The 21,460-nt window shown below is 37.5% G+C and overlaps 1 protein-coding gene across 1 annotated transcript; it reads right to left on the bottom strand.

Moving 5' to 3' along the window:
• Positions 1-2,132: 2,132 nt before the first annotated feature.
• On the bottom strand, positions 2,133-11,979 carry ptger1a (prostaglandin E receptor 1a (subtype EP1)). Its single transcript, XM_047366235.1, has 3 exons — positions 11,400-11,979; positions 9,471-10,375; positions 2,133-3,144 (listed from the first exon to the last, which is right to left on the bottom strand). Exons 2-3 carry the CDS (start codon positions 10,332-10,334, stop codon positions 2,875-2,877), a joined length of 1,134 nt encoding a protein of 377 aa, XP_047222191.1. The 5' UTR covers positions 10,335-10,375; positions 11,400-11,979; the 3' UTR covers positions 2,133-2,874.
• Positions 11,980-21,460: the final 9,481 nt, after the last annotated feature.

Raw genomic sequence — 21,460 nt, 5'->3', positions numbered from 1 at the left:
GGAGGTTCACCTGTAGTCCATCAGAACCACACAGAGTAGTTGTGCTCATTTTGATCAATATGTCTCTGCCCAGTAAATTTACTGGTGTGTCTGTGGACACTAAGTAACTGTGGTTCAAAGTTTGCCCTCCTATTTCAGTTCTTAGGGGCTTGGTGTACGGTAGGACCTGTTTAGCCCTGTTTTGTCTCTGGTGGGACACTTAATATGCTGTCTGTATTTGGGGAGTTCATTTGAGAGGTTTGCGCTGTTAAAATCTCCCAGTATTATGATGAAAGAGTCCGTGTATTTTTTCTCCAGGTCTGTAATCAGCTCAGCAAGATGTTTTTCCGCGGCAGAAGCGCAGCCATGTGGTGGAAAATATGAGCCGATTATTATAAACGAGGAAAACTCTCTTGGTGAGTAAAACGGCTTACAGATTATGGAAAATGACTCCAGATCTGGGCTACATGTTTTTACCAGCACTTTTACGTCTCTGCACCAACTTTCATTTATATAAAAGCAGATTCCGCCTCCTCGCTTCTTCCCCGATAGCTCCGCGCTGCGATCCGCTCTGATCAGCTGGAAGTCCGGCAACAGCAATGCGCGGTCCGGGATGTTTTCACTCAGGTCTCACAGATTCATATGATCTGTTCACAGTAATTCATCGCTTCACAGGACTTATAGTATGTGCTTTGTGTATTATTACATCTGTAATCTGGTTTTATTGAGGCAGAACTCGCATAAAACACAGCATTCACACCCTTTTGTTTTTGCCTGGTCTCAACGTATAATCTTGACTTATATTTCACACAGCATTCGTAGCTTCCCAGACTACAGGCCTCAAACCAAGCACAATCATGAATTTTCGTCAAAAAACATGTGGAGTTGCCAAGCTCAGAAAAAAATCTTCAACCTCTTTTAGAACATTATTGTTATTATTGACCTCGTTCACTTTTTCTTACATTTCCTCTTATTAATAAATTTAGCAGAGTTATCCACTTACTTGGACATAAGACACCATTTAATTTAGGCCTATCGAAAAATGCCAAAAGCAGAGTTTGATTAAACAGGTTCTGCTTACCTTATTTTGTAGTTTAGATGGGTATCCGGTGTCAGATGTCCGTTGGTGGATTTCTGCTTTATCCGAATCTGTCTGCTTTTCCCAAAATCACGTTGGGGTCACCAAATTGTTGGAGTTTGTCACCTAGAACTCCTGCGTGCTCGTTTGTTTTGGAAAAGCTATCCTATACTTTATAGTAAAAATAAAAACACAAAGACTGCACAGTCAAGTTTTTCTGGCCAGCCAGGAGAAACGCTGCAGCCCCGTTGCTGCTCACCACAAACACTTCTGGTCTCCTCTCCAGCTTCAGCAGTTTTTATTCAAAAGCAAGGCGTGTACAGGAAAATAAAAAACATACACTTATCAGATGTCAGTTGAACTGTCTGTTTCCATATCTTCACTGTTGCCGGGCAAATTTTATCTAAGTCAAACACACAGAGAGGCCTGTTAGCAGGCCACTAAGTTACACAATACATTTTATTTCATACATTATTAAACATAACTTGAGCATAGCAATGCAGACCCTATTAAGTATTTTAAATGTTTCCAACACTATGTCAACACTCATCTGTTGTTACCTTTATGGGGGAAATTGTTAATAAATATTATTTGTTTTTGTGAAGTTTTTTGTGTTTCTTGAAACTTGAACAAATTACATGACCCATTATTTTAGGAAGGTGATGAATCAAAAAAAATCTTTATAGTTATTCAAGCATTTGAAGAGGGCAAATGGTATTACATTTAGGTGGTAGATTTTATTTTCTAACTTTCTTCCTGCTGAGCTGGATGTTTATTGTATTTCTGACGGAGAACAATGGACGAGTCAAGCTTGAGTCAAAACATTATTATCATCTGTGCTTCTGATTTATTAGATTATTAACTGTGTAATCTTGATGGATTGTCCTTTTCTTCTAACTTGTTGTTGTCTTGAAGCAGAAAAGAGACCCAGCAGGACGTCTCTGCTGCAGATCTTGGACATTGTTTTTTGGAGAAAAAAAACAGGTCATTCTGATCGAATGAATGCTGCTGGAGATTTTTTTTTAAATACATTTTTCTTTTTTGCGGCTCTTTAAAACAGGACGGAGTAAAACTAAGTGCAACATTTTAGAGTAAAAGCACATTGCATTGTTTTATTTACATTCTGTTACATTTTTTTTTTTAAACTGAGGGTATCATTCAAGTATTAACTCACAAAAATGCACATTGTTTCATACATAGATGTTTAAAAACACAAAATAATACACAAAGACAAACTTACATATCAACATTGGACATTCTTTAATAAATTACATTCAGCAGAATACTAAGTAATAGCAAGACACTCCGGAATATTTCTGGATTTGCTCCAGAGCGCCCTCTGATGGTTATATTGATGCAGTTCTCAGAGCTTTCAAAGCTGGTCAAAGTCACTATTGGATTTTAAACCTTTTCATTTTACAAATATCCCTTCTGCAAACCTGGGAGTTTCTAGAGACAAAGTGTGGTTAGTGCTGAATTCAGACACGTCTTTTTCCTTTCATTTTATTCATAAAGAAATAAGGAATCTTCACCTTTTGGAAGTAAACAGATCATTCATTATATTTTGTGCAAAATGACAACCTTAGCTAGCTTGCGTTTTTCAGGTCATGGAAAAGACATGCTGGTAAACCCAACAGTGTTAGAAAAAAATCCTGATTGATCTAGAAAGCAAACCTCTGAAGCTGGACTGCTTCCCTATCATGGCAACAAGATTTACTCCTTCAATCTAGTTTTAAGGTCTGTATTTATGAAGGATTGTTGGTTTAGTGACTTGATAACATAAGAAAAAAACATCTGCAAAGTCCATCGTCCTCTAGTCAGACTTGGTTGACTTCCTTCTGGTCCAAGCTGGGAAACAAGCTCTTCTCCCAGCGGCCTATCATGGTGTCCTTCAGGCCTGCCTGGCACTTCACAATGAGGTAGATTTTGCGGAGGACGGAGCGGCGCAGCAGGATGTAGACCCAGGGGTCAAGAATCTGGTTCCACGTGGCCAGCCTCACTCCTATGCGCATCAGAGTTTGATAGTAGGCCAGGTTTTCACCCACAATTTTGCTGGAGGAATGGATCACTGACATCAGAGCTAAGATCTGCAGACAAGAAACACATTCCTTATTTATTATTCTAAAGAGAAAAAACACACCATTCACACTTTGTGAAGCTGAAACAGATAAAAAACTAAATGGATTTGTACTTGTTGCAAGAGCAATCTTCACAGGTTGATGTTGTGGCTCAGGTTCTGAGTCCAAGCTGGCTTATCCAATACTTTTGAAAAGAAGTATGATGAAACAGAGCAGTGTTTCAACTATTTTTCCCTCAAAGCATCATAATAATTTCCCTTATAACTGGGTTGAATTGTTGTTTCATCCAAAGAACAAAAACTACACTATAAAAGTTTTTAACCTCTTGTAGATTTATTTTGTTTGTTATCATATTTATCACAGATCATAAAAGACTATTTAATATCATACAGAGATAAACACAGTCAACAAATGTTTTCAAATGCTGATTCAAAATCAAGAAAATGATACGTAAAACAGATTTCACATAAAGTACACAATATCTCAAAAAGCAACACATCATGCCAGGATCCAAAGACATTCAAGAACAAATGTGGTGGACCTTCCTATCAGTAGGCTACCAAAATTACTCCAAGAGCGCACCGACAACTCATCGAGGAGGTCACAAAGAAAAACTGCTGGTTTCACATGCCTCAGGTAGGAAAAAAGAATAAGTAAGAGACAGGGCAAAAATGGTAACCCACTGCTGAACAAAAAGAACACAACGGTCTGTCTCACAGTTACTACAAAAAACTTTATGATCCAAAGGCCTTTGGGAAAATAGTCTATGGACTGATTAGAGAGAGGTGAAAGTTTTTTAAAGGTGCCTGTCCCTTTACATCTGAAGGGAAACTCAGACAGCATTTCAGAAAGAGCACGACATCATCATCATTCAAGCATGTTGGTGGAAGTGTGATGGTCTGGGGCTGTTTCCTATGCATCAGGATATAACTGCACTGATCATAAATGATGCAACCACAGGTTCACAATAAGGTCATGCAGAACAACGATGATCTAAAGCACACTATCTCACTTCTGAATAGCTAAAAAATATATAGAGTGATGGTTTTGGAGTGGCCTAGTCAAAGTTTGGACTTAAATCTGGTTGATTAGTTGTGGAATAGCCACAAAGAGGCTTTTTTGGGACAGAGACTTTTCTCATAGTGAGGATTGGTTTGGGTATTTACATTGGTTTGGATTTCCCTTAGTAAATAATGTTAAAACTGATTTTTATTCTTTACTCAGGTTATCCTTTTCTGATATTCAAATGACACACTTAAACTGACAAAAACTAAAGCAGAAGAAATCTTTCTGAAAATACTTTTTCATATGTCTGTGTTATTTTTATTTTACATACATGTTTACAGTCTCAAATCTCTGTGCTCAAAGCAGGATGGGAAATAATTCAGACTAATAGAATATCTGAGCCCCGATCACATCTGCTGTTGATGGTCTGTGACCTTCAAAATAAGGAGAAGAAATCTTCTTTATTAAAAATATGTTTACACCCCATATTATATGCTGTCGATGCAGTCGGAGATAGCTAATCAAGGCCAGTGTAAAGACTGTCATTTATCTTCATAAAGCTAAATGTCATCAAACTCGCTTAGATATAGTTTGTTACAGAACAACCGTCACTATCTGTTTTTGTATTTGTTTTGCTGAACTCTTGCAAATTATTATTTGGTAAAGAAAAAAGGTAATTTCAATAAAACAATTTCATGCTCACGCATGCCCCTGGTGACATCACATAAGGCTTTGGTCAGATGATCAGAGTCTTTTCCAGTATGTCCATTAGCATTCTACTTGTTTTTAATCTTTATTAAATTTATTACTCAAATTCCTTCTTCTAAGGTGTCTTTAACTGTTCTGTTTACTAATGCCAGTTGATCTGTTTAACTCCAGTGCCTCTCTTGATGTCATTGTCCCACATACACACATAGAAAAAATTGCATTTTTCTCTTTACTATTTTTCTTAAAAACTTTATATTTTATGAAATCCTAAAATAGAAACCAATACTTCATTATCCAGCTGTGTTTTTATTTGTTACACCAGACATCAATTACATCTTTCATCTGTTCTAAATGTCAAAATATAATATCTAAAAATTGTTTTGTATTCAAAATGTTAGGGTTTTTTATGTTTTAGGTGGTGTTTTCCCATCGACTTTGCATCCCCACAGCATGATGCTGCCACCATCATGTTTTATAGTATGGATGTTGTACTCCATTCAGCAAATGGCTGTAAATGTTTTGATTTTGGGGTATCAGAGTAAAACTGACTAAATTCAAATGCAAGATGCATATTTTGTATTTGTAAAGAATTTCAAAAGCCATGCGCCACTTTCATTCCACTGCACACATATGCACAACTTGAAGGGGGTCTATCACATGAAATCCAAGCGCAATACATCAAAGCTTATGTCAAAAGGTTTAGGACTTATTATCTTAATACCTTAAATATATTTGCAATATAAATATATTTTCGACATTTCATCTTCTATTTCCAGATTTTTCAAATTTTTCAAAATGCTCTTCATTGCTGTGGTGCAACAAGGATAAAAATGTATTTATTGGGGGACAAACAAGAGTTTATTGTTTTTTTATCTAATTGTTTCAACCTAAATCATTTATACACAATAACATTTTATTTATTTGATTCCATTATGGTTTAAAAGATAAAATCAACCTACCACAGTTGGGCAAATATAGGAACAAATACAATAAAAGAAGTAGAAAATCATTCTAACAACTGGCTAGGCATATTTGATTGTTTCCAAGATTACTTGTTTTTTTAGTATAATTAAAAATACAACATCCTCTCATCAGAGTTTATTGTGCTGGTAAAGTGGAGCCAATGGAGATTGTATTCAAAGTTTGTTAGCAGCAACATTGTAATTATATATAATGCTGTTTTAGTCTTGTTGACTGATCTAAGCAACTCCTTTCTGTCAATGACACACACATTCACACCAGATCAGCTGAGGTTTGTGCTGAGGTTTAGTTTTTCGTCTCCATTTCTTGTACTTCAGCAAAAAATACAGACCCGCTGTGAACTTTGATAATTTATGGAACTAATCAGCATTGTTTTCAATGGCCATCTCTTTCTTATTGCTGAAAAAAGAAAAGAAAAACTAAAGGTTTTTCATAGTAGTAGATATTTGGAGCTGTAAGAATAAGTCACACAACATAGATAAAATGATACACCTTCTGGTAAAGTCAAACCTGACTGGAACTAAGGTTGTGGCCAAACTAACAACAAGGCATTATTTTTGTCTCACAGATAAAATAAAATAAATAGTAATACGAAAATGTTTTTTGTCACCTTACAGATTTCTTCTATGTTTCTGAATTTTAAGATCAGACAAAGATGACCTGAATAAATAGAAATAAGAATTGTCAAATAAGCATTTATTTTATTAAGAGAAAACAGCCAAGACCAATAGGAAACAATTCTTCTTCTTTACAGAATTTTTAATTCAGCTACGATGGAGGATTTGATGATTGTTTGATGTCACGTCACAGCATGTCAATCAGATTTAAGTTTGGACTTTGACTAGGCCACTCCGAAATTTATATTACATTTATATATATTTATGTACTGATGTACTTTAAACCATAGTCCTGTTTGATAACCCAATAACCCCTCGAGCCTAAGGTCACAAAAAGATGGCCGGACATTGTTGTTTAGGATTTTCTGCTGCAGAGCAGAATTCATGGTCCCATCAGTTAGCAAAAGTCATCCAGGTCTTTAAGCAGCGCGGCATTTTCAGACACTACCACCACAATAATTGACTGTTGGTATGATGCTCTTTTTCTGAAATGCTGTATTTGTTTTAAACCAGATGTAACAGAAGGCATGTTCCTTTTGGTCAGCCGTGCTTTTCACATTTAAACTAAGCTTTGAAATTTTACAATGTGAAGTGCATTATACATTTAATGATGAATTATTATTTTTATTATTAGGCCTATATCTGCTTCTTATTATTAAATCATGAACACTAACCGTAACTGAGACAAGTGAAACCTGCAGTGGTTAAGATGTTCTTCTGGGTTCTTTTGTGACCTCCTAGATAAATCATAAATGCTCTCTTGGAGTACTTTTGGTAGGCCAATCAGTCCTGTTTCATCTTTTGTCAATTTGTAGAGAAAGGCTCTAATTGAGGTGCACTGGAGTCCAAAAGCCATAAAAATTGATATGTAACTGGACTGATAGGTTTCAGTTACTTTGTTTATCATCAGATTTTTTATTTCATCAGATTGAGGAATGGTGTGTTTTTTGAGATGTTTAGCTTGCTTTATGTTGTAAGACAGGTTTCATGCCATGATTCTCATATGTTAGGTTTTGAGTTTGAATTCCTTGTCTGTTTTCTGTGCATTTTCCCATTTTATGTTCTTCAGTTGCTGTCATATTAGTTCATTCATTGTAGTTTAGGTTTTTGATTCATTCTTGTGTTTATTTGTGTTACTTCCATGGATTCCCTGCTCATCTGTGTTAATTAGCCTTTCTCCTTCAGTTGCCCTAATTCTCCCTGTCACTGCTGCTCCATATGTCAACTGATTAGCTTTCCTTGTTCATTGGTCCATTCTCCACCATACCTCCGTATTTATACCCTCTGGTTGAATCGGAAATTACTTTTTCACACAGGGTTTGTATTGCTGGTTTGTAGCACTTTTTTCCTTAATAAAAGGAAAATGGCTTTTTGTGCTAGGTTTTACAAATGTTATATTTGTCTATTTTTAGAATTTGTTTGATTAGCTGGAACTTTTAAGTATGAAAAATGGAAGAACTAAGAGAATCTGTAACGGGGCAAATATTTTCTGAGAGCACTGTAGCTAGCAACTCGTTAGACCAGTGATTCCCAACAGATTGTACTTATACCCCTAGTGGTACGTGAGCACAATGCATGGGGTATGTGGAAACATTTAATATTTTATTTCCAAGATGATGGGTAACTATCACCAGTTAGTAGGGATAACTCTTGGATAGGTAATGCTTTATTAGGACCCAGATGCAAAATACACCAAGGTTTTATCAACAAAAGGGGAAAAAAGGCACAATAAAACAACTATAGGTGGGAAAGACTTGAGCAGGGGTGTAATTGCTGGTCACCTGCACAACGCTCCGCCACCGGGACAGAGAAAAGTAACAGCTGTTTCCACTATGCCTCCAGATCTGTCAAAGCTTCTCAAGGACAAGCAATCTCAGGTGTCTCATTAAAGCTCAGTTAAATGATGAAAACATAGTAAAACTGATATAGTGGGCCTGAGTAATATTTTTGGTAAGTGTCCTGTTGCTGATTTTTTAGGTTTAAATGTCTGTTTATTGGGGACTTCAAATGAGCTCCAGTCTTTGTTATAACAAACACAGGGTTGTTATTTATGTTGATTTTGTATTTATTTAGATTAGTTATTCATTTTCACGGCAACAAAGTTGTCTTTGTTTAGTTTGAGCTGAAAATAATAAAATGCATAAGAACTATATATTCAAGTTAAAAAGATGAAATATAATGATTTTCATTTAATAATCATTTGTTATGCTAACACATTTGACTGAGGGCGTTTCCCCCACCATTATCCAAGGGGTCGCCCCTCCAACAAGGTAGTAATACTACGTTTTCACAGTCATTTTATTAGATCTGTCGTGAGAGATTTCTGTCCCTGCGTCGTCGGTCTACTTTGTATGGAGAAACTTGACAAAAGCTGGACGAAAACACACTCCTCATACTGTGTGTTGCTGTCATGCTGTTACTACGCATGGAAAGAGATAGATAGATAGATAGATAGATAGATAGATAGATAGATAGATAGATAGATAGATAGATAGATAGATAGATAGATAGATAGATAGATAGATAGATAGATAGATAGATAGATAGATAGATAGATAGATAGATAGATAGATAGATAGATAGATAGATAGATAGATAGATAGATAGATAGATAGATAGATAGATAGATAGATAGATAGATAGATAGATAGATAGATAGATAGATAGATAGATAGATAGATAGATAGATAGAAGACATTATATAAAGATTGAAAGATGGAAAGAGACAGAAAGAGATGAAAGATGTTATGAAGAGAGAGACAGAAAGATGGATAAAAAAGAAAGATGGAGAGACAGTTAAAAAGATAAAGAAAAAAGATATAGAAATTTTATATAAACACAGTAGGGTACGTATATATCTATATTGATTTAAAGATATATATATATACCCCATATATACCCCCAAAATCCTAGGGGAAAACAGTGGAGGAGGTACCCATGGCATAGCAAAATGGCTCAGGGGGTATGCAAGTCAAAATAGGTTGGGAACCACTGCATTAGACGATTGATTTTCTTATTACGTACCAGCAGAGGGCTCCAGCAGATGCATGATGTGACCGTGATCCCAACCAGCTGCACCACCATCTCTATGTCATGGGAGCGGGCTGAATGATGAGAACCGGGCTGCCTCCTGATTCGGGCCAGCACCAGTGTCAGTCCGCTGATTGTGTTGCACACCAACGCCACAGCCAGCGAGGTAAGGCCGAGTCCAGAGAAAAGCACCACAAATGCCACATCCACCTCCATGGTGTCATTGAGCACATTGATGAAGCACCAGGTCTTAGGTTCCTGATAGGTGTACGAGCCTAGCTGGAAGCAGGGCAGCAAGGCCACAGACAGAGCTGCCAGCCAGATGACGGACAGGCAGACCTTTGTGCGAGTTTTGGTGACTAGGGATGAGTGCAGCAGCGGTTTGGTGACGCCCAAGCATCGCTCTGCAGCCATGGCACAGCCCATGAAGAGAGGGCAGAGGCCAAAGAAGACCATGCTGCCACCCAGGAACTGGCACATGCTATCAGAGGAGTCCTCCGGGCTCGCTCCACCACTGAGGTAGAGTCTGAGAACCAGGGCACCTGGAATCACGTGGCCAAAGAAGTCTGTTATCACCAGAGAAGTGGCAAACAAGAGGAATGTAGCTTTGGAGCGCCGGCGCTGCAGAGAGTAGGCATTTACCAGGATGAAAAGAGCCACAGTATTGGAGATGATGCCTAATGACATTGGCAATACCACAATCATGGCACCACTGGTTTGGTTCTGCAAAGCAGTGACATTTTCCTGCTGCTGATGCTCCATATCTGTCACCATGGCTTCCACCATACCTGCACTGCCATTACCCCAATGAGGATGAAGCGAAGAGGCCGAGGAGTTAAAGTGCCTCAAAGCAAACATCTCTACCCACTGAGTTTTATGGGGTCCATTGTCAAGGTGGGCTGCAGGAAAGAGAAAAGAAATGTGCCGTTTGAAAGCAGATATAATAAGGCCAAACATTTCATGTGACTGTTCATGTTACTGCTATTGTTCATGTTACTAAAATAATATTTGAGAATCCTGCTTTTATCGCTGTAGAAAAGTAGTTGCCTCCTTACAGGTTTCTTCTGTTTTTGCTTTTCTTGTTACACTTAAATGTTTCAGCTCTTCAAACAAACTTTGACAAAGACAACATGAGTAAATTAAAAAATGTAGTTTTAAAATGATAGCTTCATTTATTAAAAGAAAAAAAAAACTGTCTTTTGAAGACTCTTTGGAAGAAATGTGGAATGGGGGGAAATACTTTTCTCTAGCATGCAGACAAATAACGAAACACCCTGTATGTGTGATCAACGAGGCTGTCGTGAAACTTTGGATAATATAGCTGGCACTCTCTGTATGTCACCTCAAAAACACCAAATGAGGGAATAAACTCAGCGAGGAATGTTTTTCTGCACTGCAGTTCAGGCTTTGGGAATCAAAAGGAGTAATGAAGCAATAATGGGAGCGATAATAATTTTCACATTCCTCAGATTTCACAGCTTCCATATTCTACCATGCAAGCCTTATTTACATTTGTTTTATTTTAATAACACTGTTATTCCTAGCATGATCGCATTTATGGTTTAAAGATACCAATCCATTATTTTCAATATTATTGTAATATAGTATCTATATGCCTGTATATATATTCTTAACCTCATATTTCAAGATATGATCTCTTTCAAAATGAGAGATTTTTAAAAATGAATAACAATAAAATAAACACCAATGTTACGGCCAAAGAAGCGGGTGTTCTCCACTTTCTCGTTACAAATATGAAGTAGAAAACTTATAAATAAAAAAACAAAGTAAAATATCAAATTGTATAATGACCCCTAATTAGAGTAAATTCTGTGTTTTACATTTAACCGACGTTATTTATTATCTTGACTAGAAAGTTAGCCATTTATTTTCACTGACATGTGAAACTCGGAAAAGACTCACCAGTAAGACGAGGAGGTCCATTTGACTTTTTCTCGCACAGATGATCTCCAAATATACTCCAAAACGCGCGTCTTTAAAGCAATTTCAGCGATCTAAAAGCAGTTGCAAAATGTATTTTCAAAAGGATCAGAAGTCATATTTCCCTTAATAAAATCCACCGCTGCCAGAGAAGATGTTAGGAATCCATGTCCTCCGAGGAGCATCTTTGTTTTCCCTCTGCAGGCTCGGTTCGGTTCGGTTCGGTTCGGCTGACTGTAAGCTGAGGTGAATGGAGGATAGCCACTGGCGCTGAAACACCGTCTGGTGTTTTAATAGCGGACTTCTCCTCAGCTTGTGTGGGCGTCTCTGCGTCTCTGTGTTAAGTTATTGTTAGCTGCACCATCAGCGAGCGCAAGTTCAAGCTGTTACTCATTTTATATGCTTCGCTAAAATTACCTCAAAGAAAATCATGCCCTTTTTTTTTTTTTTTTTCTCAGCGCACACACAAAAGCCGCTGTAATAAATGTCCTCAGCAGGTCAGTAAATGGTTAAAAAGTCCCTGTTGGTATCAGTTTGTGGTGCAGAAGCTTTCTTTAAGCTCTTGGATCGATTTGCAGATTCAGTTCCATATCTGCATTATGTTTTTTCTTTTTTTGCTGCACGATGAGCAACACTGCGCTCAAAATAACCTCTGATGTATTAGTTGTTCATAAGGATCCAACAGTGCTTAATGGATGTACTGCTCAACGGCCAGGGAGGTTGTCAGCTTCACAGTCTGAATAAAACTGAATATCTGACCACAGTTAGGCAGGCTAAAGTATTTAATTTAATACAGATAAACTTTTACAGGGTTCTTTACATTTTTCACAAGGCAGTGAAAACAATTTTGGCAAAATATGGAAAATCATCATCAATCTTATGAAGAGATCCAGATGTTTTTCAAGGACATGGATTCCTACAGTTAAATCTATTATATCATGTCTGGTTGAATGAAACCAAGAAGACATTTTATGCCCCTTTTACTGCAGACTGGAAACAGGTGGTCCTGTTTGATTTAAATTTACATGGACCCGGATCACCAGTTGGAAACTGGCTAAATCAACACTTCAAATTGGCTGCTGGTGCACAGGAAGGAGCCCAGAGGGGTTCGGGTCCTGACCAAAAACTGGTGTGATAGTTATAGACAGAAAGGTGAAGGAAGACTTTGTATAACAGGCTATCTCATGTTTAAACACAGGTGTAAGGAGCAGAATGGCCACAAAACTGTACAAAACATTGATTGCTCTTAAATAGGTTTTTAGAGGTCAGGGTTGTTCCCTGAAGTTCCCAAAAAAGTTCATATAAAGAAAACATAAATTTAAAAACATATGTTTCCTTTAGAAGTACAAGCTTTTTAAGCCATGTGAGCAGGTTTGTAAGGATTGTCAGCATTGCATGAAACGGTAGCAAAAGTCTTTGAAGTTTGTATTGATAAACAAGGTAATCTGGTAAATATCTTTCGTATAGCACCAACACAACCCCGCTACCCCCACCCCCAAACATGACCTCTCTTGAAGTCCATCTTTTAAATAATTGTCCAAACATTTGCAGAAAGTTAATCCTACCCTTGCTCTAGTACAAAGTGCAACAAATAATATTCCAAACTGTTAGAAACATTTGTATTTCTCTTTATTCTTTTGACTACAACATTCTTATTAACATCAAAGGAAAAAATACTCTCAAGAAAAAAATATGTTGGGTCACTTTGCTTGATTATAAGCTGGGATTCTAATAAGCTAACCTGGCGCAGAAAAACTTGAATGGCCTCCACCCAACATAACAGCATTTGGATGAATTTGTCATTATTCCCCTTTGTTAGATGTTTTCAGTTTAAGTTCTTTGTTTGTTTCCCTGCATTTTCGCTGTTTATGTTCTCTAGTTGCTGTTATTCTAGTTGTGCCTATTTAGGTTCATGGTTCATTCTTATGTTTAGATATTTATTTTACTTTCCTGGATTCCTCCATGTCCTTGCTCATCTGTGTTCATTAGCCTCCCTCCTTCAGTTGCTCTGCATTCTCCCTGCCACCAGCTGCTCAAGATTCCACCTGATTAGATATGTTAGTTCATTGGTGAGATCTCCACCTTGCCTCTGCATTTATATTGCATCCTCCTGTGAACTACCCACTCCATGTCCCTTTGCCTGCCTGTGTTCCATATCCTGTTTCATAGTCTGTAAGATACCTGTTAAATTATTATTATTAAAACTCTTCAACTCACCATGCAGCTCCAATGCGCTGATCTGCACATTGGTCCAGCCAAACTCAGCATTATATGACAGAATTAGAGCATAGACTGCAAGCCAGACCTTCTCGTCCAACATTAGTGTCTGACCTTACAAATGCACTTCTGGATGAATGGTCAACATAAAATATCCCCATAAACACAGTCCTGAACCTTTTGGAAAGCCTTCTCAGAGGAATACAGCTGGTATAGCTGCAAGGGTTGGGTTGACATCATATTAAACCCTACGGATTAAGGATGAGATGTCAGTCGTGTTCATGTGTATGAAAGAAACAACAGATACCTTGGAATCACTTGGAAAAAAAAGCAACAAGAAGGGCTGGATTGCCACAACAAATACAGACAATCTGGCATCGATTGGGACCCCTGCTTGATGAATAGATAAGTAGCTGGTGAAAAAGAACAACGCTGTCTACAGAGGAGATCAGCAAAACAGGAAGACCATTAAACGGAATTACTATCTAATTAGTTGTATATGGAAGTTATGGCTAAACCAGACTGTTTCCAATTTTTCTTAACTTTACAGATCTGATGAACACATTTAAAAAAAAAAAAAGCCTTGTTCCAGTCAGTATGTTGATCCTGGACTGAAAGGCCTGACTTTCTCCCCAGTCAGCATTGACTCGGTCCACTGCAGCAGCCAAACGTGTGGCCACCATGTGTGTTTTGCCTCCAGCACCTACTGTGAGACCCCATCGCCTCCCACTTTTCCACACAAACTGCTCCCATCAAACGATGCTATTTAGGCTCTACAGTCCTCTGGAAGGTCCAATACTAAGTCTGGGGTTTATCATTTTGAAGGTTCTTCAGCAGCATGTCTACTTCCTTTCACCACAAATTTGACAGCACACCTAATAACCTTAGAAACAGCCTTAGAAACAGCAGATCTGCTCCTCAGATAGCAACAATGGAGAGTGCGATATCACTAGTTTTCAATGTAATAATGAAGAATAAGCCGTTTCTTTTGGTCGGATGTACACACAAGTATTTCACCTTGGCTGGAGGACTTGAAACTCCCACCACAACTGTCTAAAGGTTCCTCTTTTTACACCTTTTACACAAACATTCAGAACACTGCATGCCTGTCTGTGTTCGATGCATCGTTTTCAACCATCACTGTCAGGAGGTGGCACTTTGAAAATGTGATTTCAGTTTTTTATTACTGCAACAAGGAAACTCGGTGTAGTGTAACAACCATCACAATTACCGCGAGTTGGTTTCAGTCAGAAAATGTGACATCATTTAGCAGAGGTAGCCACTGTGTGAGCATTCCTCTCTGACATTTTATGAAGACTATAAGTGGAAAACCACACGCTATCTAAAGCTCCTGGCCAAGAAACGAAAAAGAGGAATGTGTTCATGTGAATGCTGAGAGAAGACAAGACAAACACGCTGCTAGGGAGTTCAACTGATGAAACGCACACTCTCCTTGTAGTGCAAATAGTTTAAAAGCTGCTGTCTGGCTGAAACTCAAAGATAATTTCTAATTTTTGGTTACTGTAAGTCTGTATTTCTGCACAAGAAGAATTTCTTATAGAGCTAAAAAAAAAGTAAATGGACTGAACTTATATAGCGCTTTTCCAGTCATACAGACCACTCAAAGTGCTTTACACTATAGAGCCACATTCACCCAATCTAACGCTCACACATTCATACAACGATACGGACATCGGTAGGCAACTTGAGGTTAAGTGCCTTGTCAAGGGGCACATTGACATATGGCAGGAGGAAGCTGGAATCGAACCCACAAACCTTTGATTGCAAGATGACTACTCTTCCTATTGAGCCACAGACACCTCAGGTTACAATTGCCATATCATCCTAAAGCAGATTGACCTGTCTCCAGTATTGATCAAATAAAAAGGACTAATGATTTCAGCTAAAATACATCCAACGATGGGATGCAAACTTAATGGCTAAGGTCAACGTGAACTTTGAGAGTTGGGTCAGAGCTACTGTGTATGCAGCGCTTTTGATGCAATACCACACAGCAGTGTTTGTAGAGGTATGATGTGCAGGACGTGGTGTTTATTGAGCTTGTCATTTAAGCCAAAACTAAGAGTGAGAGCAAAACACAAACATGCAGTACATCAGTGACACCTCTGTTTCTAAAGACAGAAAAGAAAAAGAAAAAAGTCAAACAAGCAGCTGCAGAACAAAAGAGAATAACCTCCTCTTGACATGATGTGAAAAAAGTTTGAATGGTTGTTAGAATGTCACTTCTTTAAAAAGGCCTAAATTAGACCTGATGTTTTCATTTTGACTTTTAAAAACAACAACTATTTTAGAGACTGGTCATTTTTCTTTGCGTTGCTGAGACTTTTCTTAAATATGACAGTAAAATATAATTCCGTTGTTCCTTTCTACTTAAGTCCTACATCGTCATGCTCTGTGTGGTCTGCAGCCGATCACCTCATACCTTGTCGTAAGATGTTAAACAGTGTTTGAACTAAATCTCTTCAGAACAGCTCCTGGTTTTTAATAGTCCACCATCACCCTCAGCACTGCTAACAACTTCAATATGTGCACATAAATCTGCATTTACAATAGCCAGGTAACATTTTGAGCAAAATTAGCTAACTTAACACATTCTAACATATGGGACAACCTACCACAGTTAAACCCAAAACTATTCGTGATCTTCATGATCTTTAGCTCTCTCACCAGATTCTCCATCAGATTCAAGTCAGCTGCTTCCAGTCAGAAGAAAAAGAAAATATTACTTTAAGCCTAAATCTGTCAGGTGTATGAATAATAAAGGGTATAACTTAACTGTACACAGTTTACCTTTACTTCCTGCATAAATAACATGTAAATATGTTTCAAAGTAGGAAAGGTGCAACTCAATGCAAGTAAAGATGGTCACAGATGTCTAACATGTGGTTGAAAAGTGATCAGGGTTGATCAAATTGGCTAACCAAGCCTGACTTTCAACGTCTGTGTTTCAGGGAAATTTGGACAGGATGACTGGGCTAAACAAGGTCCAAATTTCTGAGCCAGACCGGTTTGCCTGAAACAGCCACAAACAAGGAGTCCATGGACATCCAGTGTTTATAAAGAGATAGTAGCTCCATGATGTCTGCTGCTTTCAAGTGTAGACAAAAAATGTCTCCAGGAAAACACAACAAAATGCATAAATAATTAACATTCTGATGATCATTTATATGTAGATTTTTCTCTCTGTGCTCAGATGTATTTCAACTTTTAAAAAAAAGCATGAAAAAACCTCTGTAGTGAACCCAGTGTTATCACCACAGTATGGTTTACTGTGTTTAAAGACTTTATCACAGTGAAACATGTACCTGTGTCAGCATTTGTACTGAGCTATAATACAGGTGGGTGAAGATAACGACTTCATGTGGCCATGTGTAACAGAAAGCTCTCTGAAGGTGGCACAGTGACTGATTCTGGCAAATTCGTGACGATAAACCAGTAAAGGTTACAATCTGTGACTGAATTTAATTGCACCGACTGCAACCCCAGTCTTAAGCAAACACAGAGGTATCATGTTGTAGCTCTGAACAAACATTTATAACCAGAATTTGACAATAAGTACTTCTTTTTGTGGCTGACTTCCTTCGATATCTGTTCCCTGTGGAAATGTTTGAAATCCAAACATCCATAATACTCTGTTGTTTTTTTGCAAGCGAAGCTTGTGTTGAATTTCTATCAAACCTGCACTGTTATTGAACATTATCTAACCCTGTTTTATCAAATAAAATTTCACATGTAGAGTATAAAGACAGACAGTGAGACTCATCTGTAAGGTGGCTGAACAACCAAATGATAATGGCACCACCACTGTGCAATGCAACTGGCAGGGTTTCTTTCAAATTAAAAAAAATTTGTTGTAACTGTGGTAAAATTACCTTGAAGACTCACCAGCTTATTTATTCATGAAAGTTTACTAGCTTTCTGCACAGTGTTAAACTGAAGTTTTTCCTAGTTTTTTGCATAAAACAACAAAAAGGCTTTCCCAGCATTCATCCAATTGTGCAGAAAGTAAAATTGTTACACTGCAAAAAGACGTATTTCCATTTAAAAAAGGATGAAATGTCAACATCAGATCAATATCACACTGCCAATGTCAAATTAGTTAATGTTCTCCAAGTAGTGTTGTGTCTGCTTGTTGTAAAACCGATGCTCATTTTCAGAGACATATCACTGAAATGCTTAAGAGCATAAACATATTCTTGTCCAGCAGCTCTAGGCTTAGTAAAGGGAGAAATGTAAGGGCTAACAATCAAACTCATACACATATCTGGATGATCTGATCGTCAGCTGCGGCACCCACTGTCATTCTATGTGGGCTGCGGGCTCTGTGGCTTCGCTGATGCATGTGGTAATAAAATAAAGGGGCTTGTATCTGGGCTGTGATTAATGAGTGCTCTTGTCAGTGTGAATAAAACTGGGAAAGTGGTAATTAAAGTCAGTCTGCAGCAAAGTGAGATTTAATTGCCACAGCCTGCTAATCAAGTCAGCAGAAATGGGTGGGAGATCATGACGCAACGACCTACGCAAAACATGCATTTACGTAGTCACACATATCAAAGAGTTTAACCTGAAAACCTGATGTTTTAAATAGTGTCATTCCTACAAGTTAAATATTTGCTGGTCATAAACTTTTAATACTGTGTTTATATTAATTTGGTTTTGCAGACACAAAATGTTTGACTGGGATTTAAACAACAATTTACATAACAGAGAACAATCTTATTGTGGTTTATGACACTGCAATTGCACTCCAGCTACACTGTACATACAGGGCTGCATTATACCATGTATTTTAACTAACTATTTTTAACTAAACATAAGTGATGTGAGGCAGACAAACAACCAGACGAACAACAATTTAAAATGTTGTTCAAAAGAGAGATGAATATATCTGGATTTCCCTAACTATTTACTACTACAAAACTTGAGTGTTGTGGTACTTTCATCTTTTAGTTTTATCACTTATTTTAGTTTTACTGTTCTGTATTTCAGTGTGTGATGTTTTTGTGAAGTTATGGGTGAAAAGAATGAAAAACAGAGTTCTTCAATAATAAAATACAGTGAACCTGGAGCAGGGACAGCAGGTCTTGGAGAAACAGGCAGTGTAACAGAAAATTCAGAACAGAGAGCCAGTGAGCTTATATACCGAGGCAGAGGTGGAAAATGACAAAAGGTCCAGAAGAGCATATCCGAGGAAATGTGGAGCAGCTGAGGCACAGTGAAGGCAGAGAAGCTGAGGGACAGAGACTAATTAATAACAATATTAACAACAGAGTGTGGCAAGAGCTCTTAACATAATACATACATAATAAACAACAAGGGACTGATGAAAACACACACAAAAGAAAAAACTAAACCTGTGGATTATTACAGTTTTGCATTATCTCTGTGTTTTTTTTAATTGTGTTTGGTTTATAGTCTGTTGATTACTTTGGGCTTTGATTAATAATGATTTCCTGTCAATGTTTCCATTAGTGTTTATTTTGTCATTTCTCCATAACCAGTCTCACTCAGTTCTTTCTTGATCACTAGTTTTACAGACTTCCACAGCCAATTAATCAGTCTCATTTTTCCTTGTTCAGTAATCATTATCCCAGCGTACATACCTCTCAGCTCAGTCAGTCTTTGCCAGATCCTCTTGTGTGATCCTGCCTGACATGTTCTGTTTCCTGTGTGACTCACCATTCCTGTTGTTACCTAATGTTCTCCAAGTTTGTATTAAACCAACATTTTTAATAATCCTTCCTACCTCCTGCCTGCGATTGGACCTTCCACTATGAGTGTTTTTGACAAAAGGTTGTAATTAATTCTATTAAATACATGTACTGCCCAAAATATGGCAATACATATTGGAAAAAATGAAAAAAGTTATTTTTCTGTTATCCTATTGCTGCATCATGACATTAGACTTGAAAACAGTGTCTTTTTAATATGTTTGTTTTCAGATATATATATAAAAAAAGCAATTTAATGATCTGTTGTTTGACAGATGCAATTAATTATGTCTGAATGAACACAAGCAAATAAAACACTGAAAGAAAAAAGTAAAAACACACGAGGGACTGAGAGGAAAGAAAACTTTATTTGTGATAAAGAGAAACTGAATCTATCCTCAGGTGATGAAGCCATTACCTGAGTCTGTTTCAACATGTTCGATACAAAAGAGAAGCTTAAACCTTTAGTTCCCATCAGTCATGTGAAAGCTGCAAGATAGTTTCAGGCCGTGCACAAATATGTTTAAACTTAGGTCTCCTCTTGTGCCAAATAAAAGTTCATGCATCAACACTCTGTAGCTCACATCTGTCTTCAGCAGGCCATGGAAAATATGAAACAGAACTGAAAGGAAACAAAATACTATTTGACAAAATTAATTTTATTTGGAACACAGTGGTTTGAAGTCCAGCACTCGCAGAAAAAAATGCAGATCCTTCCAAAAGTATTCTTACTACTTGAACCTTTGCACATTTTGTTACTTTTCAATCACAAACTTTAATGTATTTTAATAAGACTTTATGTGATAGACAAAGACAGGGGAGCATATATTTGTGAAGTTGAAATAAAATGATGCTTGATTTAGATTTCCTTTGTCAGAAATATAAATCTGAAAAGTGTTTTGTGTCAGGCCCCCTGACTAAATACTTTGTAGTACCATTTTTTGCTACAGTTGCAGCTTCGAGTGTTTTAGGGAATGTCTCAACCAGCTTTGTACATTTGAAGAGATCATATTTTGCCCTTTCTTCTTTGCAAAATAGCTTAAGCTCTGTCTGATTAGATGGGGAGTAACTGTGAACAGTATTTTAAAGTCCCACCATAGACTTTCAATTAGATTTAAGCCTAGACTTTGACTGTGCCAACTTAACACATGAATATGCTTTGATTGAAATCTTGATATTGTAGCACTGGGTGCAACGTTTAAAGCCTTTAAAAGCCTTTATCATGTATTCTTTCAATATTGCCCTGTACCTAACTCCATCCATGCTGCCATCAGCCCTGACCAGCTTCCCTGTTGCAACAGCATGATGTTGCCACCTCCACTTTCACATGTGGAGGTGGCAACATCAAGCCAAAAGGTTTGATTTTGGTCTCATCTGACCAGAGCACCCTCCTCCACATATTGGCTATGTCTTCGACATAACTTGTGGCAACCTGCAGATTGGGCTTGCTATTGCTTTCTTTTAAGCAGTTGTTTTCTACTTGCAAATCAATGTTCTCATTAATTAGCCTGGTAGTTTAGGAGGCAAACATGTCCTTGCAGGGTTGCAGTTGTACCTTACCCCTTCCATTTTTGGACAGTGGGTTGAACAGTGCTCTCTGAGATGGTCAAAGCTAGGTCTGTTGTGTTCCTTCGTCTTCATGATGCTGCTTTTTCACCAACATTCTCCAACCTCTGAGGCCTCCACAGAACAGCTGGATCCATACTGAGATTAAATTACACATTGGTGAAATCCACTTACTGGCTACACTGGAATTTATTAGGGAGCATCAGATTGAAAGTAGACTGCGTCTGCATGCCATTTTTTTAACTCTTCCAATTTTTTTAAATAAAACAAATATGGAAGACCATATTTCTTTTGCTTCCACTTTACATGTATGTGCTTCTTTGTGTTGGCCCATTACATAAAATATCAATAAAGTAAATTGAAGTCTGTGGTTGTAAAATGACAAAATATGGTATAGTTCAAGGAGATGAATAATTCTGCAAGGCATTTAATCATCCTGCATAAAAAAAAGTAATGAATTTAGTTTCATTTACATAACATCTCTACCCAAATTTCTCACCACAGCCAAAATTAGCTTTAAAATAGTTC

Source organism: Girardinichthys multiradiatus, chromosome 5 (assembly GCF_021462225.1).
Source record: "Girardinichthys multiradiatus isolate DD_20200921_A chromosome 5, DD_fGirMul_XY1, whole genome shotgun sequence".
Taxonomy (NCBI): Eukaryota; Metazoa; Chordata; class Actinopteri; order Cyprinodontiformes; family Goodeidae; genus Girardinichthys; species Girardinichthys multiradiatus.
Note: the sequence above shows the minus strand (reverse complement) of the source record. Positions and strands in the feature narration are given on the sequence as shown.